A 22,557-nucleotide genomic window follows, 5' to 3' on the forward strand; every position below is an offset into this window, starting at 1 on the left:
GGTACTACAAGGGCCACCTCCTGAAAGAACAGCACAATTGCCCACTGAAACCTGGGCTTAGAGCTTCTGGAACAATCAAGAGTAAGGAAAGTGAAGCAAAGAAGGGTCAAATCATTCACTCACAGCTCCATGACAGAAGCCATAGGAACCAGACTGCAAACCCAAGACAGTCTGATGCCTCATTTTGAAATACTGCTTTAGCCATAGGGGCTCTCAACTGAAGTAAGCATCAGAACCATCTGGAAGGATTTTTTAAAATATATGTTTATATGTGAAAAGAAGGGGTGGGATTTTTCACCTGCTGGTTCACCCCCTAAATGTCCACAACAGCCAGGGCCAGGCCAAGCTGAAACCAAGAGCCAGGAATTCAATTCAGATTTCCCATGTGGGGTGGCAGGGACCCAAGTACTTGAGCCATCACCTGCTGCTTTCCACGGTGAGCATTAGCAGGACGCTGGAATCAGAGGCAGAGCTGGGAGCCAAACACTTTGAAAGGAACACAGGATACCACGTGGCATCTTACCTGCTGCACCAAATGGCCACCCCTGAGAAGGCTTTTCAAATGCAAGCTTCTAATTCAGTAACTCTGGGGTACAGCCCAAGAATCTGCATTTCCAGTAAATTCCCTGGAGAATTTGGAGACTCCCTGAATTAGAACAATATTATGAAGCCTCAGCTGCACATAGTAATACCTGGGAAACCATTATCATTGAGAACACTTAGATGTTTCATCCAAGCTTTGAAATTCTTAAAATAACAGTTTCATTGAGAGATAATTCACCTACCAAACACTTCACCCATTTTTAGATTTTTAGATTGTACACTTCAGCAGCTTTTTAAAAAACGATTCATTTGAAAGGCAGAACTATGGAGAGGGAGAAGGAGAGGCAGAGGAGCAGGAAAGAAAGACAGCAAGAGAGAGAGAGACAGAGGGATTCCATCCCCAAAGGCCCATAACAGCTGGGGGTAGTCCAGGCCAAAGCCAGGAGCCAGGAACTCCATCTGGGTCTCCCACATGGGTAGCAAAAACCCAAGTACTTGAGCTTTCCAGGCACATTAGCAGGTAGCCAGATCAGAAGCACGAAGCAGCTAGGACTCAAACCAGGCACTCTGAAAGAGAATCCAGGTGTTCTATGTGACAGCTTAACCCACTGTACGATGACTATAATAGTGTAATTATGGTATAATTATAGTATATACTTATATATATAGTATAGTATGTATAATATAGTATATACTTGTATATAGCATAGTATATTGTAGTATAGTATAGTATATACTTATATATTAGTATATACTTATATATATAGCATAGTATATAGTATATATAGTATATTGTTTATATATAGTATAGTATGTAATTATGGTATAATTATAATATTAGTATAATTCACAAAGTTTTTTAAAAAATATTTTAAAGAATTAATCCCCACTATCTAAATCTGAAACATTTTCATTTCCTGACCCCACCCCAACCCCAGCCCTAGGCAACCTACACTTGATCTCTGTATTTGCCTATTCTGGACACTCCATACCAATGGAATCACACAGTTCCTATCCCTGGAACACACTATGAATGGAATCAAAAGGAGCATTTTGCAAGAGGCCTCTTTCCCTTAGTACAGTGTTCTCAGGGGTCATCCATGTTGTAGCATCTACCAGGATTTCATTCCTTTTGACAGCTGAATAGTACTCCGTAGCATGGATATACCACGTTTTGTTTATACATTCATCAGCTGATGACATTGGTGCTCTTTCTACATTCTGACTGCAATGAATGATGCTACTATGAATATTTGTGGGCAAGCTGTGGTGATTCTGATTTCATTCATTCTGGGGTGAGATCCTTAAAGACCTATAGCCATGGCACTTAAAGCTCCCACAGATGGTCCCAGTGCAGTCCGGGTTGAGAACCATGGGAGTAGAGCGTTATCACTCACAGTATGCACTGCAGACCCATAGCACAGCTTCGTCCCTTGGAGCTGTTTAGAACTGTGGGATCTCACAGCCACCCCAGACCCACTGACTTAGAATCCACATTTTAACAAGATCCTCATGTGCTCATTAAAGCGCACGAGGCACTGGGTGGGGGAGGGAGCTGGTCTGGGTTCCTCTAGCACAGCAAGTTCCCAATGGAACTGCCACTCTCATTCCCGCACAATTCTCTACTAAATGGGGACAGACAGGGTCAGTTGGGACCTCCCCCAAGTCTCCAATGCCTAGCACGGTGGTGCACAGTATACAGTAGGTGTCAGATAAAGTTTCAGTGAATGAAGACATCAGGGAGCTGCACCCCTGCCACCCATCAAGTACTCAGTGACACAGAAATGATGCACTTCAGTGCTCTGGGCTGGCAGCACCTAGACCACACACGGCATAAAGAAAGCTTGCACGTGGTGACTCAGGCTGTGCTGGGGATCCCCGGGGCCTGAAGGAGATGGGAAAACCAGATTCTGTTTCTGGGCTCTGTTCCCAGGCAGCAGAGCTCGGAACCAGGGCTTTCAAACCAGATGGGTTGCCCCAGAAAATGCCCAGCACATTCATATCTTCAGAGCACACTGGGGATTGCCTGGGACCTCCCTGCCCCCTGGCAGGTGCTGTAGAAACAGAAAAGAGCAAACTACCCCCAACCAGGAAACAGATCTGGGCTTTTCTCTGCCTGCTGCATCCATTAGAATAACAGTGCCAGCCAGCTGGAGCTGGAGGCGGGGCCAGGACCTGAGCCTGGAGAAGTCTGGAGCAAGTGAAATGCAGGCACCCACCCCTGAGGTTCACACTGTTGGAACCCTTCAGAATCAGGGGGGCTGGAATCTATGCCCCAGTGCTTCCCCCAGCCAGCATGAATGGGCAGCTGGCAGATAAACAGTCCCAACCTTTTTGCCCTCCAGCAGAACTCTGAGGCATACTGTACAGTCTCCCGGAGTCCTCTGCACAGCTGAGCCCAGCCGCTCACAAGAGGGCTCAACAGGGCTCAACAGTACGCCCATTAGGGCTTGCTTCCCCACCTTGCTTTCCCACACTCCTACAGAATGTCCCCTAACTACATCCCAAAGAAGCTTCTTGGATCTCAAGGTCTGCTTTTGAGAGACACATGATCAAAAACAGGTTCTCAGCCATCACTTAACAGAAATAACAATTTAAAAAAATAGCCCAGAGCAAGTCTATGAGTAATACGCAACATATTGCTCAGGACGAAGGCCAACAATAATCGGGAATCACCCCGAACAATGCACAAATTTATAATTTGCTTCAATATAAGAGAAACAGTGAAAGAAATGGAATGCAGCTGCTTACAAAACACAAACGGCTCCATGGGTGCTTTGAAAACCTATGATTAACTGAACACCAGCTACTTACTTATAAAACGCCTGGTTCTCCACCCCACACTTCCAGAGATGCTTGCAGGCAGCTGGTGTTGAAGTGTGAAATGCCAACATGGCTTTTTTCTAATGAAAATAACAAAACAAGAAAGGGCAAGTTAAACATAGTTTGTTTCTCATGATTCCCTTCAGGTGGTTTACCTGTCTGGATCCTGCCTCCCGGCAGACAGATTTAAAGCAACTTAAAACATCACTAAAGTGCTGTGGAGTGGTCTTCTCCTATGTCCCACCCAGCTAAGCCCTGTTTCTTATTAAAAAAAAAAAAAAAAACCCACAGGAAGCAGACAGCAAAGCAGCTTCACAGTACTCCTCCACAGCCCAGGCACCCACCTCCCTCCCTATCAGCTTTTGCTTGGTCTAAAAACCTATTTGGTTGCTTGCCAATTATTTTTGGCCTTGGCTGAGGCATGGCTGAGCTGAAAGCTAGGGTCAAACAAATTTGCAAACTTGAGGCTCAAAAAACAGCCCCTCCCCAAATGCATTTCCTGGTGAACCCAAACCTCTGCCTGCTAACACCTTTATTTTAAAGATTCTTAGGACTTAGAGACTCTGGTTATTAGGACATTTTAGCCAGCACTGGTAGAGTCTTCATTTGTTGCATGGATCTGTATCTCAGCAAGAAGAGACTGAGAGGGCTTCCATTCTCTTCTCAAGTCTCTCCAGGCTACTTTTTGCACATAGACATACCGTCAGCAGTGCTCACTGACTTGATTCTTACGTGTGGAAGCCCGGTGATGGTGATGATTTGCTTTCCTCTGGCATGTTTTCAGTGCATAGCTTTCTTTATCATCCCATACTCTGAAATCACCAAAGGCATATTCCTCCTGAATACCTCCCATGCGCAACAATCAAACACGCACACTCAACAACAGGTGTGTAGAAAAGCAGGCTCTGACCTCCTTCTGGGTGCCAATCACGTAAAACGTCTTCCCTTCAAACTTCAATTTACAGACATCTGGCCTAAGAAAAGAAAATTTCTGGGTGAGAAGGGAAAACAGGGCAGCTCACCAAGGGACCTGGCTTTCCCACAGGAATCTGACTGACTCATAAACCCCAGGGGCACTGCAGTGAAAGAAGATATCATCTGCTCAGCGGTGAAGGGCTAATGAGCAATGAGAAGCCCCAGTGAAATTATGCAGCATCTTCTTCCCCCGAGAGGACCATAATCAGCTCAAAAAGACTCACTCCAGTATGTACAGTGAGGCTGCATCGTCCTTCCAAGAAGCTTGAGAATATCTGTGAACATTAAGGAGCAAAAAACATGAACCGGCCAGTCCATGTTGCAAAGTAAGAAGAACGTGGTTGGTTGAGATTGTTACAAATGATGCACAGCCTCACATCAGACTTTCTAATTCTTTTCCACCCACTGAGTATCCATCTTCACTCTTCAATGTACTCGGGAAGGAAATGAAACCCAAAGATGGGAGACACCTGCAATTAATCTGCACTTGAAACGCATCTGATTCTAACCTAACTTCTCTAGGTCTCATGCTATTAAGAAACCCAAGCCTTTTGCAGTCCTAGGCTGGGATGAGGGAAGCTCCCAAATTTCCCACATTTCCCAAAGATAACAGGTGCTTTCAGTGAATCCCTAGGAAAGCTGTCTGGAAATGGATTGAAGATTATTAACATTGGAGTATCTCTGCAAGATACAGAGAAAAAACTAGAAGCTAGATAACATCACATCACCATGTCACACTTTACAGTTCACAAGCCACACCAGATTTACAAAGCACTCACAAACATCATTTCATTTGGTCCTCCCTCAAAGCAGCTCGATACAACTAATTCCCATTTTATGGATGAATACATCGAGACTTAGAGGAGCTAAGAGATGTATTAAATAAGTTTTGAGAATGTTAAGTGTGGGAGAAAAGAGGGAGCATCGAGAGGGTTGAAAGTAGAGCCTGAGCACAAGACAATGACAAAGAAAGCAGGGGATCTTAGAGAGGGAGGGCTGATCATAAAACAGAGCAGCAGGTGTCGGAAGCGGCAGGCACATTGTCTGGAGAATGCTAGTCTGGTACAGAGGCTTGGATGGAAGGCTGTGCTAAGAGCAGAGCACCAAGAAAGGGAGCGGACTTGATAAAGAAGCTACACAAAGTCCTAACACTAACAGGGTCATAAAACTGAGCGTGAGACAAGTGTGAGAGCATTTCCAGCCCATCAGATGTTCCAGACCCAGCGACCCAGGCCTCGGTCTTCAGCCTAAGTCCACAGTCTGGTAAGATGTGAAGCCACAAGCCAGGGCGTGGAGAACAGAGACAGGCTGTGAGCACGAGCAAGACGAAGCCTTCGCAACATTGCAGTGAGCACATGACTTCTGTCCTCCTCACCCTTTCCCAAAACCACTTTTCCCCTCGGTTCAACAGAACAAGTATCCTGGTCCCATCTTCTCATCCCTCATCTTCCACTTCTTTATCGACACAGCCTAGACTTTATCCTTCATCGAGATCACATGTTCATACAGAGTATGCTATTCCTAGCCCCAAGGGGAATGGATCTTAATTCCACCAGCCCAGATGGGAGGGTTAGAGTCACATGCATGGCCATCTTTTGAGTGTGACTATGGAGACAACCCTGGGATAGCAAAGAAGAAGATGGATATCTGAGTTCTTGGTGTTATCAGACGTTAACAGACCATAAAAATGCCCCAGAGTTGGAAACTCTGTGAGTTAAACAGTCCTGTTATCTGTGAGTATACAGTTCTGTTATTATTTTTCTTTGGCCAAAAAGCATGTTGATATACTTGGTAACAGAGGGTGAGTCTGCAGCTCAGGCTCAACAAAAGAGAGGAGGGGAGTAGATTGAAGGGATTCAGGGGGCGGGACCTGGGTTGCTGAAGGGGACAGCTATGGTTTTGGCTGTGGTTTGTCTCTCACAGGCTCATGTGCTAGAATCTTGGTCCCCAGTATAATGCTATTAAGATGTGGTGGAATCTTGAAGTGGGGCCAAGTAGGAAGTGAATGGGTCATGAGCGTGCATTGTGAAGGGATTAATGTTGGTCTCTCCTAGTGGATTAGGTCTTACAGAGAGGGTTAGTTCCTTCAAGGGTAGGTTATTATTTATTTATTTATTTATTTGACAGGTAGAGTTATAGACAGTGAGAGAGAGAGACAGAGAGAAAGATCTTCCTTCCATTGGTTCACTCCCCAAATGGCCACCACGGCCAGTGCTGCGCCGATCTGAAGCCAGGAGCCAGGTGCTTCCTCCTGGTCTCCCATGTGGGTGCAGGGACCCAAGCACTTGGGCCATCCTCCACTGCCCTCCTGGGCCACAGCAGAGAGCTGGACTGGAAGAGGAGCAACTGGGACTAGAACCCGGCACCCATGTGGGATGCCAGCACCACAGGCAGAGGATTAACCAAGTGAGCCATGGCGCCGGGCGCAGGGTAGGTTATTAAAGAGCCTCCCCCCAGCCTCACTCTAGCCATCTCTCTTGAGCAGGTGCTCCTTGCACGTGGCCACTTCCCCTTCTGCTTCTCAGCCACGTTGTGACGCAGCCAGGGGGCCCTCACCAGCTACACAAGCCCCTCTTATGAGCCACACAAGCTCCTCTTCTTTATACATATCCCAGCCTCAGGCCCTCTGTTACAGCAACAGACAGACTCAAACAGGAGCAGCACCTTTACTCCATCCTGACCCATGCTGTGTCTCCTCTGGCCAGAGCAGTAGAAGCTACTGGTGAGAAACACTGAATGCCTTCTCTCTGACAGCAAGTCCCTGAGCCTGGGTCTCCCAAGGTCACTCCTGAGTTTGAAAACTCCAATTCCCCACCAAGGGCAAACTAGACTGCATTTCATTTTCAGATGGGAAGTCCCTTTAAGATGAAGTTCCAAAGCAAGCAAAGACATTCTACCTGACAACACCCCCTGCCCATCATGGCCCCTGCCAACAACACCAAAATGTCAGAGAAGGAGAGAGGAAGAGTAAGAATAACAACAAGCCAGTTTTGCAAAGAAGGACTCACCATTTGATCAAATGGATTCTCTTATTTCCCTGGAACACCACAAAGCCTGCTGCAGTGAATCCCAAAAAAGTTGTTGTGCCTGTTGAATCCTGACAAAACAGAGAGAAAGCTCTGTTGGGATTGAGAAAGTCAAATCAGTGGTAAATGGTGTCATCGTCACCTGGGTGATTTCCAAGTTAATGACTGTAGCAGTAAACGAAGTTCCTGGGATGGAATTTCTAAGAGCAGGACTACCAGAGTCAGGGTGAGGTCCAGGAAATGTAGCTTTTCCCTGTGAGGATGGACCAAGAGCCTCCTGGATCAGCACAGGCCATTTTCAAACACTGTGTCTCCTAGCAAGCTTTGCTGGGTTGTGTGTTTACCAGGTCTGCTCTACACTGCAGCAAACTGTGCGTGGTGGCCACTAACTCGCTGATGCGATGAAACAAGTTCTCAGCACTGCACTGAACTTGAGTCCAGCCCACACAGGAGTCTGGCAATTCCAGGATAGAAACATCCAGGAAAAGCTCCTTTGCTTCCACCCAAGAGGAGGAAGATGAAGCATCTCATGAATAAGTTCAGTGAAGACAAAGGAAGTAACTACAACAAGAGCCAAGTGAACCTCCAAATACTGAACAAAACAAACCGAGAGGCTCAGTTTTCTGGATCAATTCTAATCTGCTGATTACATCAGTAGGGAAAGGAGCACCTGGCAAATATTCTCAAACACTTGTGTGGGCAAATGTCACTGTGGACAAGTGACGCGGTGCCCTGTGTGGCTGCTCACTGCCATCACCTGGGAGCCTGGTCTCCACCCCACTCAGGTCCTGACGTACTGGAGCTGGGCTGTGCTCGGGGGAGCAGGTATTTTTCGGGAGCAGCCTGAGCTGAGAGTCACAGTCCTTGGCCAACCACTACTCATTTCTCTGATCTGAGCAAAGAAATGATCCAGAATAGCTCAATCACTCCTCTGCCAGAGCCTAGCTGACAGAGATGCCTCGTTCTGGATAAAGGTTAACGTCTGGCTGATGCACAGTTAGCTGAAGATATAGAGAGAACACTTGCATAGAACATTTCTGGGCAGTGTGTCCACCAGCATAAACAAGGTGGGCGCCCCAGCTGCGACCCTGAAGTCTGATTCAGTCCCTGTGGGCTGGGGCTCAGCAGATGCTGATACGTGAGGTCTGTGTTTCACCCCTGAGAGAGGTTCTGGCAAGCAAACCAGTAAATGGAATAACAAGACACAAAACACAACGACTCCTAATGCCAAAATGCAATTTGAAATCTTCCTTCCACTTCCCTTTTTATATTCTTTTGTTTTAAAATTTAACAATTTTTAACTTTTGCCCCATTCACTTCAGATGTAGTCATTATATATATAGACATATACACACAAATATACTATATTTTTTAAAACAGTGATATTAATATCACAAAATAAGGGATTCGTGACAATGATCATAACACAGGGAAATATGGGTATATTGTCATGTATGTGGTATGATTCAGTGAAGCAGTATTTGTAACCACATACCACATGAAATGGCATGCATACAATTCTTATACTCTCTATATTAACTGCCACAAATCAGAGAAAATATGTAATATTTGTTTTCCTGAGCCTGGCTTACGTCACTTAGCATAGATATCCATCAACTGATGCTGGATAAAGAAAATGTGACATGCATACATGATGGAATATTCTTTAGCCATAAAAAATAATGAAACCCTGGCATCCACAACAAAATGGATGGAACTGGAGACCCCTGTCCCCTTTTAAAGACTGCATTCTCCCTGGCAACAGTCTTGAAAGTAAACCTATTAGGATCCTGTCACTCCTCAGGGGTAAAAACCACACACTTCAAGAATGAACCCATATATGCTAATTTAGGGGAATGCAATCACCCGGTGATTGCCAGATCACCGATGGAGACAACCGACTGCCAGCGTATGTGAGTGCAGCCCAATTCCACTGAAGGGCTGTGGACAGGCTGTGGACATCTTCCCAGAGGGGTCTGGGGTTTGCATACCAAGGAATTCTCGGGGCTACAAGGACCACTATGCGGTGGCCGCATGGGGGACAGTTACCTTACATGGATGAGGATCCACTCCATAGGTTTCCAAAGCATGAGCTTTCAGGAGTAAGTTAAATTCAGCAACCGGCGGGCTCTGGCCTCTAAAATGACACAAGAGAAGCATGGGGAGTTACAAGGGAAAATAACAAAAATATGGCATCCATTTGTTCAGTGATACACGACACTTCATTAAGGAAAATCCCCACATAAAGATTAATCGGTAAGACGAGGACTTCTCGCCATATGGAGCCCCAAGGCAAGGAATCTGAGCTCCTGTGCCCTGGCTATAATCAACCCACACACCTTCTGAGTACTCCTGTGACCGGAACAGTTAAGCAAGGTGATTAAGTGACTGTTAAGCAGGCCTTTGCAAATGCACTCTTAATATGAGCTACAACCCCACATCTGTTCTTTCCTAAGCATTTAAGAGGTGACTCAGGGTAAATGGTGTTACCACTCCTTGCTCAGGGTGGAAAGTGGGCAGCCCTGTTACCTGAGCAGCAAGCCCAAACAGAGCCATCCAGACGAGAAGACTTATCAGCCACTCCGCAGGAAGCCCTGGACTTAGGAAGGCAATCTCAACCACCGGTCCAAGCACTGACCGCCAGGGCGGTAAACAAGGTCATGGCTTCAGGATGGGGAAAAGGCTCCCAACGTGGATGACTGTGGAGTCCTTCCAAAGTTAACTTCCTAACGAGGACTGCACAATATTCCAAAGACCCCACTTTGAATAGCATTAATATCACACACCTATGTTAGAAAATCTTAGCCATTAATCTGAGGATGATTAAACAACTCTTACAAGCAAAAGGAGTTTGCTCTGGCAAACAGCAGGAGGGAGAACACACGCTTCTGAAGTATGGATTATGCTGCAACATTCAACCCACCTCCCCCGCAGCTCCTGCCAACAGGGGGGCTGCACCCCTACCTCAAGACCCCTAAGTCTTCACACCTCTAACTCAAAATAGGATGCTGTTTCCCCCCGGAAGTCTTCCAGACCTTCTCCTTCTCTCAGTGCACTCAATCTGACTCACGTCCAAGGATTGCCTTCAACACGGTATGGACCCTTTCTAATCCAACATCGCCTACCTTTCCTTGATCATTTCTTTGATTCGTCCCTCTCTTCCCACCTCCTCCACCCCAGACACTTTCTCTCTTCTCTGCTCCAGAGTCCTTGGAAAGTGAGTTTTGAATGTGCTAGCTCCATCCTCCATGCCTTTTTTTTTTTTCTTTTTTTTTTTTGACAGGCAGAGTGGACAGTGAGAGAGAGACACAGAGAGAAAGGTATTCCTTTTGCCGTTGGTTCACCCTCCAATGGCCACCACAGCTGGTGCACTGCACTGATCCGAAGGCAGGAGCCAGGTGCTTCCCCTGGTCTCCCATGGGGTGCAGGGCCCAAGCACTTGGGCCATCCTCCACTGCACTCCCTGGCCACAGCAGAGAGCTGGCCTGGAAGAGGGGCAACCGGGAAAGAATCCGATGCCCCGACCGGGACTAGAACCCGGTGTGCCGACACCACTAGGTGGAGGATTAGCCTAGTGAGCTGCGGCACCGGCCTCTCCATGCCTTTTAATCTTTGCTTCATTCTTTATATCTCTGTCTTGGAGTCCTGCATTCTGAAAATTTAGCTTGCTAATTTATTCTTCACATGTGTGCATTCTGCTTTTTCATCTCAGTGATAAATCTTTTAAAATATCAATTAAACATTTCACTCTCCATGTAAGATCTGTGTGGCTCTTGAACCAGCAACCTGTACTAATTTCAAGGACACAAATTATTCTTAACCCTCAGAGGGTCGCCACAACATGTTTTTCAAGATCCAATCCTGTTTGCATCAGGAAGGGTGTTTTCTTGGGGAAGGCCTTTTTGTGTGCCAAGTCACACTCTCTCATGCACTGAGCTGCTGTTGGGATGCCCATTTTTTGTGTCTCATGTCTCTGATGACAGCAGTAGCCTCCCCGGGGTTGTAGGGAGAGGTGGGATGTGCCACATGGGAACAGTGCATATCAGTAACTTTGGGGCTCAGAAGTCAAAGTCATTGGGGGTGTTGCCCACACACAAGGCACTTGCAGCTCAAATCTGCTCCACCATGACTTAGCACGAGGGAACCAGGGGAAGGGGTCAGAGTTCCCCGGTTTCTCCAAATGCAGTTGCCCACTCACGAGGGCACCTCTGTGGATCTAGTCCTCAACTCATCCAGAGACACTTTTGATCTTGTGTATGTTTTTGACTGGGATCCCCTGTTTCTTATCTTACACAGCTATCTCTGGACTTCTGGTACAAAGAGAGCCTGCTTCCTTGCACCCCGCTGCTCTGTGACACTTTTCTCTGCCACCCACAGGGACCTGGGGACGGAAGGAAAGGTTGTCACCTGTGCTCCTTTTTCTTCTAATAGAAGAGAAAATTTTTAATCCATCCTGCATTACGCTCCTGAGGAATTAACTCAAATACCTCATTCGGGAACACAAAGGCTTTCTATAGCTTTCCAGGATGTCCCCTTCAGTTTCAGTTCTGAACTGAACAATTACAGCGAGCATCTTTCTCTAGTCCTCCCAGTCGTGGGCCTTTTCCAATCCAGCAGTTCATATCACTGATCCCTTCTGGATTGTTTTTCTTTTAAGACATTAAGTCATTGTAATTAATTCTCCTCTTGATAAAGTAACAGTGAACTCAAGGAAGTTGCCAACTATATTGACAAGAACTGGAAGGAATGTTTGGAAAAAGCTCCTCATCACAAAGTAAAATGCAGATAATTATTGAATCCAAATGTCACTGTGCATTCTCTCACACCCCTGCTCTCTCTCCTCCCTCATACACACGCAATCCTAGTACACTCATCTCACCCTCTCTCCCCAACTAGGCACACAGCAGAGAAAGCTTCGGAAAGTTCAAGTGTGGTTTTACAGCACACCCTTCCAAGTGGGCATATAGCCTGGCAACAAGACATCCACATCCTATTTCGAAGTACCTGGGTTCAGTTCCAGCCTCCAGCTCCCTGATTCCAAGCTTCCTGCTAATACAGATCCCAAGAGACAGCAGTAGTAATGGCTCAAGTAATTCAGTTCCTGCCACCATGTTGGAGACCTGAATTGAGTTTCTGACTCCCAGTCCAGCCCTGGCCATTCTGAGAATTTGAAGAGTGAACCAGAAGATTCATTCTCATATTCTCATTCTCTCTTTCTCTCTCCTCTTCCATCTCTCACATAAATAAATATTTTTTTACATTCAACTGAAGCACATCTCCTTGTCCACACAGTGTGGGAGCAGGTTAATTGTGAAAGATAATTTGAAGGCTCACCTTGGAAAGTGAATACTTTTCCCATGCCTAGGCAGTCTCTTTCTGACTCCTTCCCTGTCCTTCCTGAGTGTGAAAGGCACCTAATCTCTAAGGACAACACTCAAACCCAGATGGCAGCAGGGTACCCACCAGCTCCAGAGGATTCCCATTCAACCCAAGGATCTCTGTTTACCGGGAGACGCCGCCCAGCGTGAGAGGAGGCAAGGCATGTGTGGGGAAGGACGGCAGCACAACCAACAAAGAATCCTTATCTAGAAGATTTTAAAACTCCTGTAAATCAAAAGGCAACAAATATTTTTAAAGGTGATCCAGAAAAAAATGGTTAAAAGACTAACTAGGCACTTACATTGGATGACTAAATAGCCATCATCTATGTGAATATGTGTTTGATCTCTTTATGATCAAGTAAATGTAAGTTAAAACCACGAGACTATTAACGTAATTCATCTGACAGCTGAAATTAAAAAGATGAACAAAACCAAGGACTGGTGAGGATGTGAAAAGCAATGAAAGAGGAGTTGAAGCTCCAGGAAACCTGAGCTACTGTTGGTGAGAGCCCGAGCCGGAGCCACCCCATGAGGAAACGGGCTGCCGTCTCCCAAGACACGGCATGTGCACATGACAGAAAATGAAGGACCCACAGTGAAAAAAGATCCACTGCACACACCAAGGCGGAAGAACCTCAAACACATCAGACTGACAGGGCAGAAACAAGACACAAGAATGAAGTGTGCGTCCTTTAACACGGAAGTGAAGATGGGCAAAAGGAAAGCAATGCTGCTTCCTGACATGGATGCATGAAGGATATGTGTAAAAGCAACACATGGGAATTACAAACCCAAACGTCGAGAGTGCACCATGGGAGGAGGGAGACAGGGCCTGGAGGGACACACAGGAAATCTCAGAGCAGCGGGGCTGGCGCTGGGCGCAGTAGGTTAATCCTCTGCCTGCGGCACCGGCATCCCACATGGGCACCAGTTCTAGTCCTGGCTGCTCCTCTTCCCATCCAGCTCTCTGCTATGGCCTGGGAAAGCAGTAGAAGATGGCCCAAGTCCTTGGGCCCCTGCACCTACGTGGGAGACCTGGAAGAAGCTCCTGGCTCCTGGTTTCGGATCAACACAGCTCCGGCTGTTGCAGCCATTTAGGGAGTGAATCAGCGGATGGAAGACCTTTCTCTCTGACTCTCCCCCTCACTGTCTGTAACTCTACCTCTCAAATAAATAAATAAAATCTTAAAAAAAAAAAAAAAGAAATCTCAGAGCAGCTCGTGACATTCTCATGCATAAGCAGAGTTAGGGGTCGTGGGTGTTTTTGCAATTATTCTTCACATCATATTTGTATCACATATGCCCTGTCACATACACTCTGATACATGACCTAATTGTGTAGTGATCAACAGAGAAAATCCTTAGCTTTGTAATAACAGAATCATTAGCTGCCATATGCAGTATGAGAGCCCCACTGAACTGACAGTTTTGGTGATGTGTTCCATAGAGACAGGCATAGAACTAGCTATTACTAAACCCTACTACCCCAAGAAGTAGAAAATATTGTCTGTATTGCCAAGCAGTACACACGCTCTTTAAGATTCACAAAGGAAGGATTCTTATCTTCATTTTATACATGAGAATTCTCCCCCTCAAAAAGGAAAAAAAACTTGCTCAAGGCTACACGGCCACTAAGTGCAAATGCAGGGTCCAGGCTGCCCATCGTCACCAATATTTTATGACTAAAAGCCATCTGCTGTCCTCAGTGCCATGGCAAAACCTTTCATACTCATATTAAATCATTTATTACAGAAAAATGTTTTCAGGTCCTAAACACTGCACCTACTCAAGAGAAAGCAATTCAGGCGACTGATATTGAGACTAGATTGGAAAGCAATGAGTCTCCATTTTAATCTCAAACTGTGCAAGTCCAAGCCAATGTCTAACTCTGCACAGCCTGAAGCTAACAATTTTTTTAAGTTTATTTATTTATTTGAAAGGCAGAGTTACAGAGAGGCAGAGGCAGAGAGGGTGAGATCCTCCATCTGCTGCTTCACTCCCCAGATGGCCACAACAGCCGGAGCTGGGCCGATCTGAAGCCAGGAGCCAGGAGCTTCCTCCAGGTCTCCCATACTGGTGGGGAGGCCCAAGCACTTGATCCGTCTTCTACTGCTTTCCCAGGCCATAGCAGAAAGCTTCATTGAAGTGGAGCAGCCAGGACTAGAACCAGTGCCCATATGGGATGCTGGCACTGCAGGCGGTGGCTTTACCTGCTATACCACAGCACCAGCCCCAGGAATGGTTTTTACATCTTTTTACATGGGTTCATTCAATCAGAGGAAGAATATTTCATAACCCATGAAAACATGACATTCAAATATCAGTATCCATAAATAAACATGTAAAATTTTATTGATTTATTTTATTTGAGAGGCAGGAAGAAAGAGACAGAGAAGGAGAGCTTCCACTCACTGGCTCACTCCTCAAATGCTCACAATACCTGGGACTGGGCTGGGCCAAAGTCAGGAGCTAGAAACTCAGTCTAGGTCTCCCATATGGGTGGCAGGGACCCAATTACTTGAGCCATCACCACTGCCTCCCAGAGTTTGCTTTAGTAGCAAACTGGATTCAGGAGCTAGAGCCAGGCAGTGCAAAAGTCTTAACTGGCAATGTTAAACACTAGGCAAAATGCCCACCCCATAAATGAAGACGCTCCCACAATACAACAGCAAAACTGAGTTGCAACCGAGACTGGACGTTCTACAAACAGCAAACAAAAATTTGCCATGTGATCCAGTATAGAAAAGGTTTGCTGAACCAGAACAAGGGAATAGAAACTCGGAGAAGCTATGTCTATTTGTTACTGTAAAATGAAGTAAAAAATGGTACCTACCTCCAAGGTTTGCTGTAAAAATTGAGCAGGTAACAGATCCAAGGGCAATTCAGAAACTTCATGGAAAAATGGAGTTAAAAGATCAAGTTTATTTTGGCACAAAAGTTTTTAAAATCAAGGCATAGTTTTTTCATAGCACACGTATTCCACAAATTTTTGAAGATGTTTCATATGCATGGATTTCAAAAACTTTTTGAACCAAAATAAACTGGTCTTTTAATTCCAACTTTCATGAAATTTTTTAATTTTCTTTAAGGCAGATAGGCTAGTACCTGGCACACAGAATGTGCCATCCTTACCCTGAGAATAGAATTGTCCCCTTGCTAGACGCATACATGACTGATGTCAGAAATGCTACACTGAGAACTGTTAGGACGCTGAGACACTTACAACAGAAGCCCCCCTTTACAATCAATGTCCTCAAGTGGTGTCACTGCTTTGGGTGTGGCTGCAGCTCTCCACCAGTGAGTCATTTCAAAGACAGACTAGGAAACACCCTGTGCACAGGGAGATGCTAACTGCAGGGGTTCAGATGAGGCAAAAGACCAAAAGCAAAGGGAGAAAGGCAGGGGCCCCAGAAGCACTGGCCACCTCTGAGGCCCTGGGCTCACCTAGGGAAAAACCGCTTCGTGATCCACTTCCCAAGAACACACTCAGATCAATTAAGTGGAAACATTTTCTACATCTGCCCCCCCACCTTCTATCACCCACTGGACATTAGCTTCTGGCAAAAAATAAAAAAACACTGTTTGGTAATGGAAAACGACGATTTTCTATCCTTTAAATGTCACCAGGAAATGGTCCGGTAAGATTGATAGTGTCTCTGATGAGACATTTCTAGGTAAAGACCAGCTGAATTCTTTTTAAAATACCAACATTTCTCCAAAGACATGCTTTCTTAATATACTTGGTGAGATCAATTACTTATGTATTTAGCTAGATAACTCCCTCTTGCCTGTCTTGAATACTTTTATCCAAAGAGGAAAGAGAAACGAACATTTTGTTCTTGATCCTCTAATCACATACATTTACATAGGGTATAAAAATCAACAGCATCCCAAGAATAAATGCAAAATATCAGTGGATAGTAATGTACATTTTAATTGAGATGATATTAAAGTACATTAATATAATATAGAATGATTTTGCTACCCATGGCTTGAATTTGGGGGAGCTCAGTGGGAAGAAGAGGGGGTGGGTTTGGCTCTGCCTGCTCCATTTGGGCATACAGGTTCCAGAATTAAACGCACAGGTAGAAGACCAACATAATCATTTTCTGGTTCTGCAAAGTAAAGTTCTCAACTTTAGTTAGATTATGTGTTCCTGCAGTGTGGTTGCAGCTTTACTTAGACTGAGCCTGGCTGCAACTTTTGTTAGATTTTCCTAACCACTGGTTTCCAATGTAGGGGGCATGCTCCTAGGATCTTCCCTTCAGCAGCACTGGGGATCCCAGCATCCATGAGATTCCAGAGAGCTAACTTTACGCGTGCACACGCACACACAGGGCATATTCCTCCTCCTCCCCACTCTCCTCCGGAAAGGGAAGCGACCTGTGAGTCTCCTCCTAGGAAGACAATTCTGAACTTCAGTAGAGTTAGGCTTCTCTACATCCTCAGATGGGCTCAAACAGTGTGATTTTGAGGTTTATCTGTTTTCCTGTTGTTTTGTTGCAAGGAGAGATTGGTGTCGCGTGCCTTTCTACATCCTAACCGCAATGAAAGTTCCCAGGCTGTCCTGTCAAGAGATAGGATCTCTTGTAAACCCCTGAGGGGCCAGCGAGGACTCTCTCTCTCACATCTGACACACACTGGAAATCCGGGGACTGCCATGCCGTGAGGGAGACAGCGGTGGTGCCCCAGGGCCGTGCACACAAGACTAACAGGAGAGAGCAGCACAGACACTTGAGCATTGCGCAGGAAATCGCGGGATTCAGGTCAAGTTCTAATGCTTCCTAATTGTGTAGCCATGGATAAGCTAATTTCTCTGAAGTCTGCTTCCTTATCTATAAACCACAGTTGTCCCAAACTCAATACCAAAGGAGACAGAAGGGGCACTGGCTGAGCAGAGACAGTGGCCATTCACAGGGCAAAGCCCTCTTCAAAGGGGCATGGCTGCTGAGCGCTGCCACACAGGGTTAGGGCTGGGTGTCACTAACCCCCACCCCCCGCAAGTAAAGCTGCAAGTTTACAGTGACTGAATCGTTGTGGGTTTTTTTGTTTTTGTTTGTTTGTTTGTTTGTTTTTTGACAGGCAGAGTGGACAGTGAGAGAGAGAGACAGAGAGAAAGGTCTTCCTTTTCCGTTGGTTCATCCCCCCAGTGGCCACTGCGGCCCGTGTGCTGTGGGCAGTGCACTGCGCTGATCCGAAGCCAGGAGCCAGGTGCTTCTCCTGGTCTCCCATGCGGGTGCAGGGCCCAAGGACTTGGGCCATCCTCCACTGCTCTCCCGGGCCACAGCAGAGAGCTGGACAGGAAGAGGAGCGACCGGGACAGAATCCGGTGCCCCAACCCTGAACCCGGTGTGCCGGCGCCGCAGGCGGAGGATTAGCCAATTGAACCAGGGCGCCGGCCTAAATCTGTTTTTAAACTATTCTTTGGGGCCGGTGCTATGGCATAGAGGGTTAAGCTGCCACCTGCAGTGCTGGCATCCCATATGGCCGCTGGTTCTAGTCCCAGCTGCTCCACTTCCGGTCCAGCTCTCTGCTATGGCCTGGGAAAGCAGTAGAAGATGGCCCAACTCCTTGGGCCCCTGCACCCACATGGGAGACTTGGAAGAAGCTCCTGGCTCTTGGCTTCAGATCAGTGCAGCTCCAGCCATTACAGCCAATTGGGGAGTAAACCAGCAGATGGAAGACCTCTCTCTCTCTCTCTCTCTCTCTCCCTCGCCCTCGCCCTCTCTCTCTCTCTCTCTGCTTCTCCTCTCTGTGTGTAACTCTGACTTTCAAATAAATAAATAAATCTTTTTTAAAAAAAGTATTTAAAAAATAGATAAATAAGCTATTCTGGTCGGCGCCATGGCTCAATAGGCTAATCCTCCACCTAGTGGTGCCGGCACACCGGGTTCTAATCCCGGTTGGGGCGCTGGATTCTGTCCCGGTTGCCCCTCTTCCAGTCCAGCTCTCTGCTGTGGCCCGGGAGTGCAGTGGAGGATAGCCCAAGTCCTTGGGCCCTGCACCCCATGGGAGAACAGGAGAAGCACCTGGCTCCTGCCTTCGGATCAGTGCGATGCGCCGGCCACATCGTGTCAGTCACAGCGGCCACTGGAGGGTGAACCAATGGCAAAAGGAATACCTTTCTCTCTGTCTCTCTCTCTCACTGTCCACTCTGCCTGTTTAAAAAAAAAAAAAAAAAAAAGCTATTCTTTGGCCCAGAGTGCATTCTAAGGATTGTCTTCTTATGTTCTGTGCTTTGAACTCCAAAGGTCCCTTGAGTGTAGAAATTGGGAGGTGGGGGGGTCTCCTTTCTTTGCCTTTGCCCTGTGACCTCTTTCTGGATAGCAAAGGCTCCGAATCATAGCTGTAGCTGTCTTTGACCAAAACAAACCAGGTAGCAAATGAACTGGTGCCTTGTTACTATTGTTCTTTGGCTGAAGTCTTTGGAAACCTGAAGCCATAGGGGCAGGGTGGATGCTGAGGGGAGCCTACCAGCTGGAGAACTGGGCTGAGCCATGTAACATTGCTGCCATTCCACAGGCACCACTGCCCTTTGATAAGTATCTGTTCTATGAGTGGGAGGATGGAAAGAGGCTCTGATGGGGCATGAAAGGCCCTGTGGATGGGTGCAGCATGGATAAACAGACGGCCACAGTCTATCAAAAGGCAAAGGACTCTGTGTAAAAGTTAGAGTCCCACAGTGGGAGGAATCAGAGAATGAATTAAGTACTGGCTGGGTCCTGCTTTCAATGCAACCGCTCCCTCCTTCACAGCCAGGATACACTTTGATGACACCGCTCATGCCCCCTTCAAGGCATTTTAGTCAGATTTCACCTGGACAAAGGATGGCGGTGGCTTGGGTGTGCCACCCTGGCCCACCCTCCCTGGAAACGTCCCTGAACACAAGCCACACGATGCACGGGTTGAGTTTTCACAGGAGGAGCACAAGAGCACACGCCAAGCGATTCCTTCTCCCTATTCCCAACAAAGGTGTGACACCAAGGGACAACAGAAAAATATGGGCATGCACTCAGTCACCTATCTGGGAGAGAGATCCTAGGGACGGCAGGGGGGAAGGATGCGGGGAAAGGGAGGAGAGATGTCGGAGAAAAAGCCCATCATTAGAAAGACTGGGGTGTGCGATAGCTGGACATTCCCCTCTTCCTTTTACACAATTAACTCTCTTCTCAGCACTGACAAAAGCATTTGCTAAGGGAGCACAAGCGATCCTCACCAGAAGCACTGGCAGAGACTAGGCAGCGAGACCTAGGAAGTCTCAGCATATGACTTACCAGATATGTGAGTTTTATAGAGATAATGACTCTGTTTCAAACAACTCAGTGTTGGGGCTGGTGTTGTGGTGCGGGGGACTAAGCTGCCACATGCAATGCCAGCATCCCACACCTGAGCCCCGACTGGAGTCCCAGCTGCTCTGCTCCCAATCTAGCTTCCTGCGAAGGTGCCTGAAGAAGCAGTGGGAGATAGCCCAGGTGCTTGGGTCCCTGACACCCATGTGGGAGACCAGGATGCAGTTCCAGGCTCTTGGCTTCAGCCTGGCCAAGCCCTGAGCACTGTAACCATCTGGGGAGTAAAACAGTGGATGGAAGATCTCAGTCTGTCTTTGTCTCTCCCTCTCTCTGTGCCATTCTGCCTTTCAAATAAATAAAACAAAGCTTTTTAAAACATAAAATACACTCCGTGTCATTAAGCTTTCCAGCACAAACTTCACTGCATTAGGCCACGACAACGGTGGCTAGATGGGTGATTTTCCTGCTCCTTAGGCACAAGGAATAGCCTTCGTTAAAACTGCCTTGAGTTTTATGAACACTTAGAAACTGATGACCAAGGACTGCGTTACTACAATGTCTTTGCTTCCGATGACAAACCTGAGGAATTGGTAATGACAGGAAGACAGAATTCCCTGAGTGGGAACTCTAGAAAAAACCTGCAGAGGAGAAATGCATTTATTCTTGACCTTCAACCCCTCTGACCAGCCTCAGGACTGAGGAATGGGTGTTTCCTTTTCACTCAGCGGTGGAAAGGGGTCACCTCCCCAGGGACTGCAGCAATCGCTTTCTCCTGCCACCAGAGGGCTCCCGAAGGAGGAATGACCTATTTCTACACCAGTCCCCAAGTGATCACTAGGCCATCCCTGCACACCAAAGTCTAGTGAAGTTTGTAAATTACAAGGGAGTCTTCTACATAGATTGTTTTAAAGACAAACACAGCTCTTGCTGTCTTAAGATTGGCCACAGGTTCAGGAGAGTGAAGCACAAGTTTATTCCAGATCTGCTCTGACAGGTGTTTGGAACAGGAGTCACCAGGCTAATCCTCCACCTAGCAGCACCGGCACACCGGGTTCTAGTCCCGGTCGGGGCGCCAGATTCTGTCCCGGTTGCCCCTCTTCCAGGCCAGCTCTCTGCTGTGGCCAGGGAGTGCAGTGGAGGATGGCCCAAGTGCTTGGGCCCTGCACCCCATGGGAAACCAGGAGAAGCACCTGGCTCCTGCCTTCGGATCAGCGCGGTGCGCCAGCCGCGGCGGCCATTGGAGGGTGAACCAACAGCAAAGGAAGACCTTTCTCTCTGTCTCTCTCTCTCTCACTGTCCACTCTGCCTGTCAAAAAAAAAAAAAAAAAAGAAAAAAGAAAAAGGAAAGAAAAAAGAAAAAAAAAAGGAACAGGAGTCAGTCGTTGGGCCACACTGGGTGTGCGACCTGCTTGGTCAGAACAGTGTGTTGAATCAGGGCTCATTCGTTCACTAATTGTGTGAGTCTGCTTTTGCCCTGCACAAGCAGAGCTGGGAGGCTCTAACAGAGTGGACAGCCCACCAAGCCAAAAGCATTTAAGCATCTACTCCTAATCCAGAAGACTCATTCAGCTCCAGGCGCTAACCTTGATATCCGGTGGATACTTTGAACGACAGGTACGTCTCCACGTTTCTCTAGTTTGAAGAATACTAAGAGGCATGAGGTAAACCTACAAGCCGCATACCTGCACCTAGAACACTGACAACAGCAGTGCTGATAGGGTGTGGGGCAACAGGAACTCTCACTCATCGCCAGCAGGAACGCAACATGGTGCGGCCACCTCGGAAGCCAGTCTGGCCACTTCTTACGAGGCTGAACACACTCTTCCCAGATAATGAAGCAACCACACAAAGAGGTTGAAACTGACAACTACGCAAAATCCTGCACACAGATGTTTATAGTAGCTTTATCCTTAACTGCTCAAACTTGAAAGCAACCGGGATGTCCCTCAGCAGGTGAATGTATAAACAGACTGCGATAAACCCAAACAATGGAATATTAGTCAGTATAAAGCTAGACAAGCTATCAAGCCAGGAAAGACATGGAGGACTCTGAACGTATAGGGGTAAGTCAAGAAGACAATCTGTACACTCTGTGGTTCCAATTACAACATTCTGGAAAAGGCACAACTATGGGGGAAGATCCATGTTTTTCAGGGAGGAGTTGGGGGGGAGGGATGATTTTTAGGACAATGAAACCACTGCTGTTTTACATTTATCCAAACCCAACAAGGGGCAACAAGAGAGAAATCTCATGCAAGTGAGGGACTGTGGGTGATTTTATGATGTGGGTGTAGGTTCTCAATTGTACTGAATGAAACACTCATGGAAGGATGCTGATAATGGGGGCAGTTGTCAATGTCCAGAGGCAGAGAGTAAGGAGAGTAATCTCTCAATTTTTCATCGAATCTAAACTTTTGTTAAAAATAAATAAATAAGTAAATAAAGCCTGGGGGCCGGCGCTGTGGCACAGAGGGTTAATGCCGTGGCCTGAAGCGCTGGCATCCCATATGGGCGTCGGCT

At 46.8% G+C, this 22,557-nt stretch overlaps 1 protein-coding gene across 9 annotated transcripts in view; it reads right to left on the bottom strand.

Moving 5' to 3' along the window:
- The window catches only part of FRMD3 (FERM domain containing 3), a 287,141-nt gene that overhangs the window by 46,443 nt on the left and 218,141 nt on the right, over positions 1–22,557 (bottom strand). For 5 of the 9 annotated variants that reach the window (XM_089315277.1, XM_008274897.5, XM_070048872.2 and 2 more), the window contains 4 exons: positions 9,417–9,504; positions 7,350–7,438; positions 4,277–4,340; positions 3,358–3,446 (listed from right to left, as the gene is read on the bottom strand). In XM_089315277.1, coding sequence (XP_089171403.1) covers positions 3,358–3,446; positions 4,277–4,340; positions 7,350–7,438; positions 9,417–9,504 — 330 coding nt within the window. Of the gene's footprint in view, positions 1–3,357; positions 3,447–4,240; positions 4,341–7,349; positions 7,439–9,416; positions 9,505–22,557 lie in introns of all 9 variants that reach the window. The other 4 variants (XM_089315271.1, XM_089315276.1, XM_051833763.3 and 1 more) reach the window with 1 other exon arrangement.

This window comes from Oryctolagus cuniculus, chromosome 1 (genome assembly GCF_051225735.1).
Source record: "Oryctolagus cuniculus isolate XC-2025 breed Fujian yellow rabbit chromosome 1, ASM5122573v1, whole genome shotgun sequence".
Lineage (NCBI taxonomy): Eukaryota > Metazoa > Chordata > Mammalia > Lagomorpha > Leporidae > Oryctolagus > Oryctolagus cuniculus.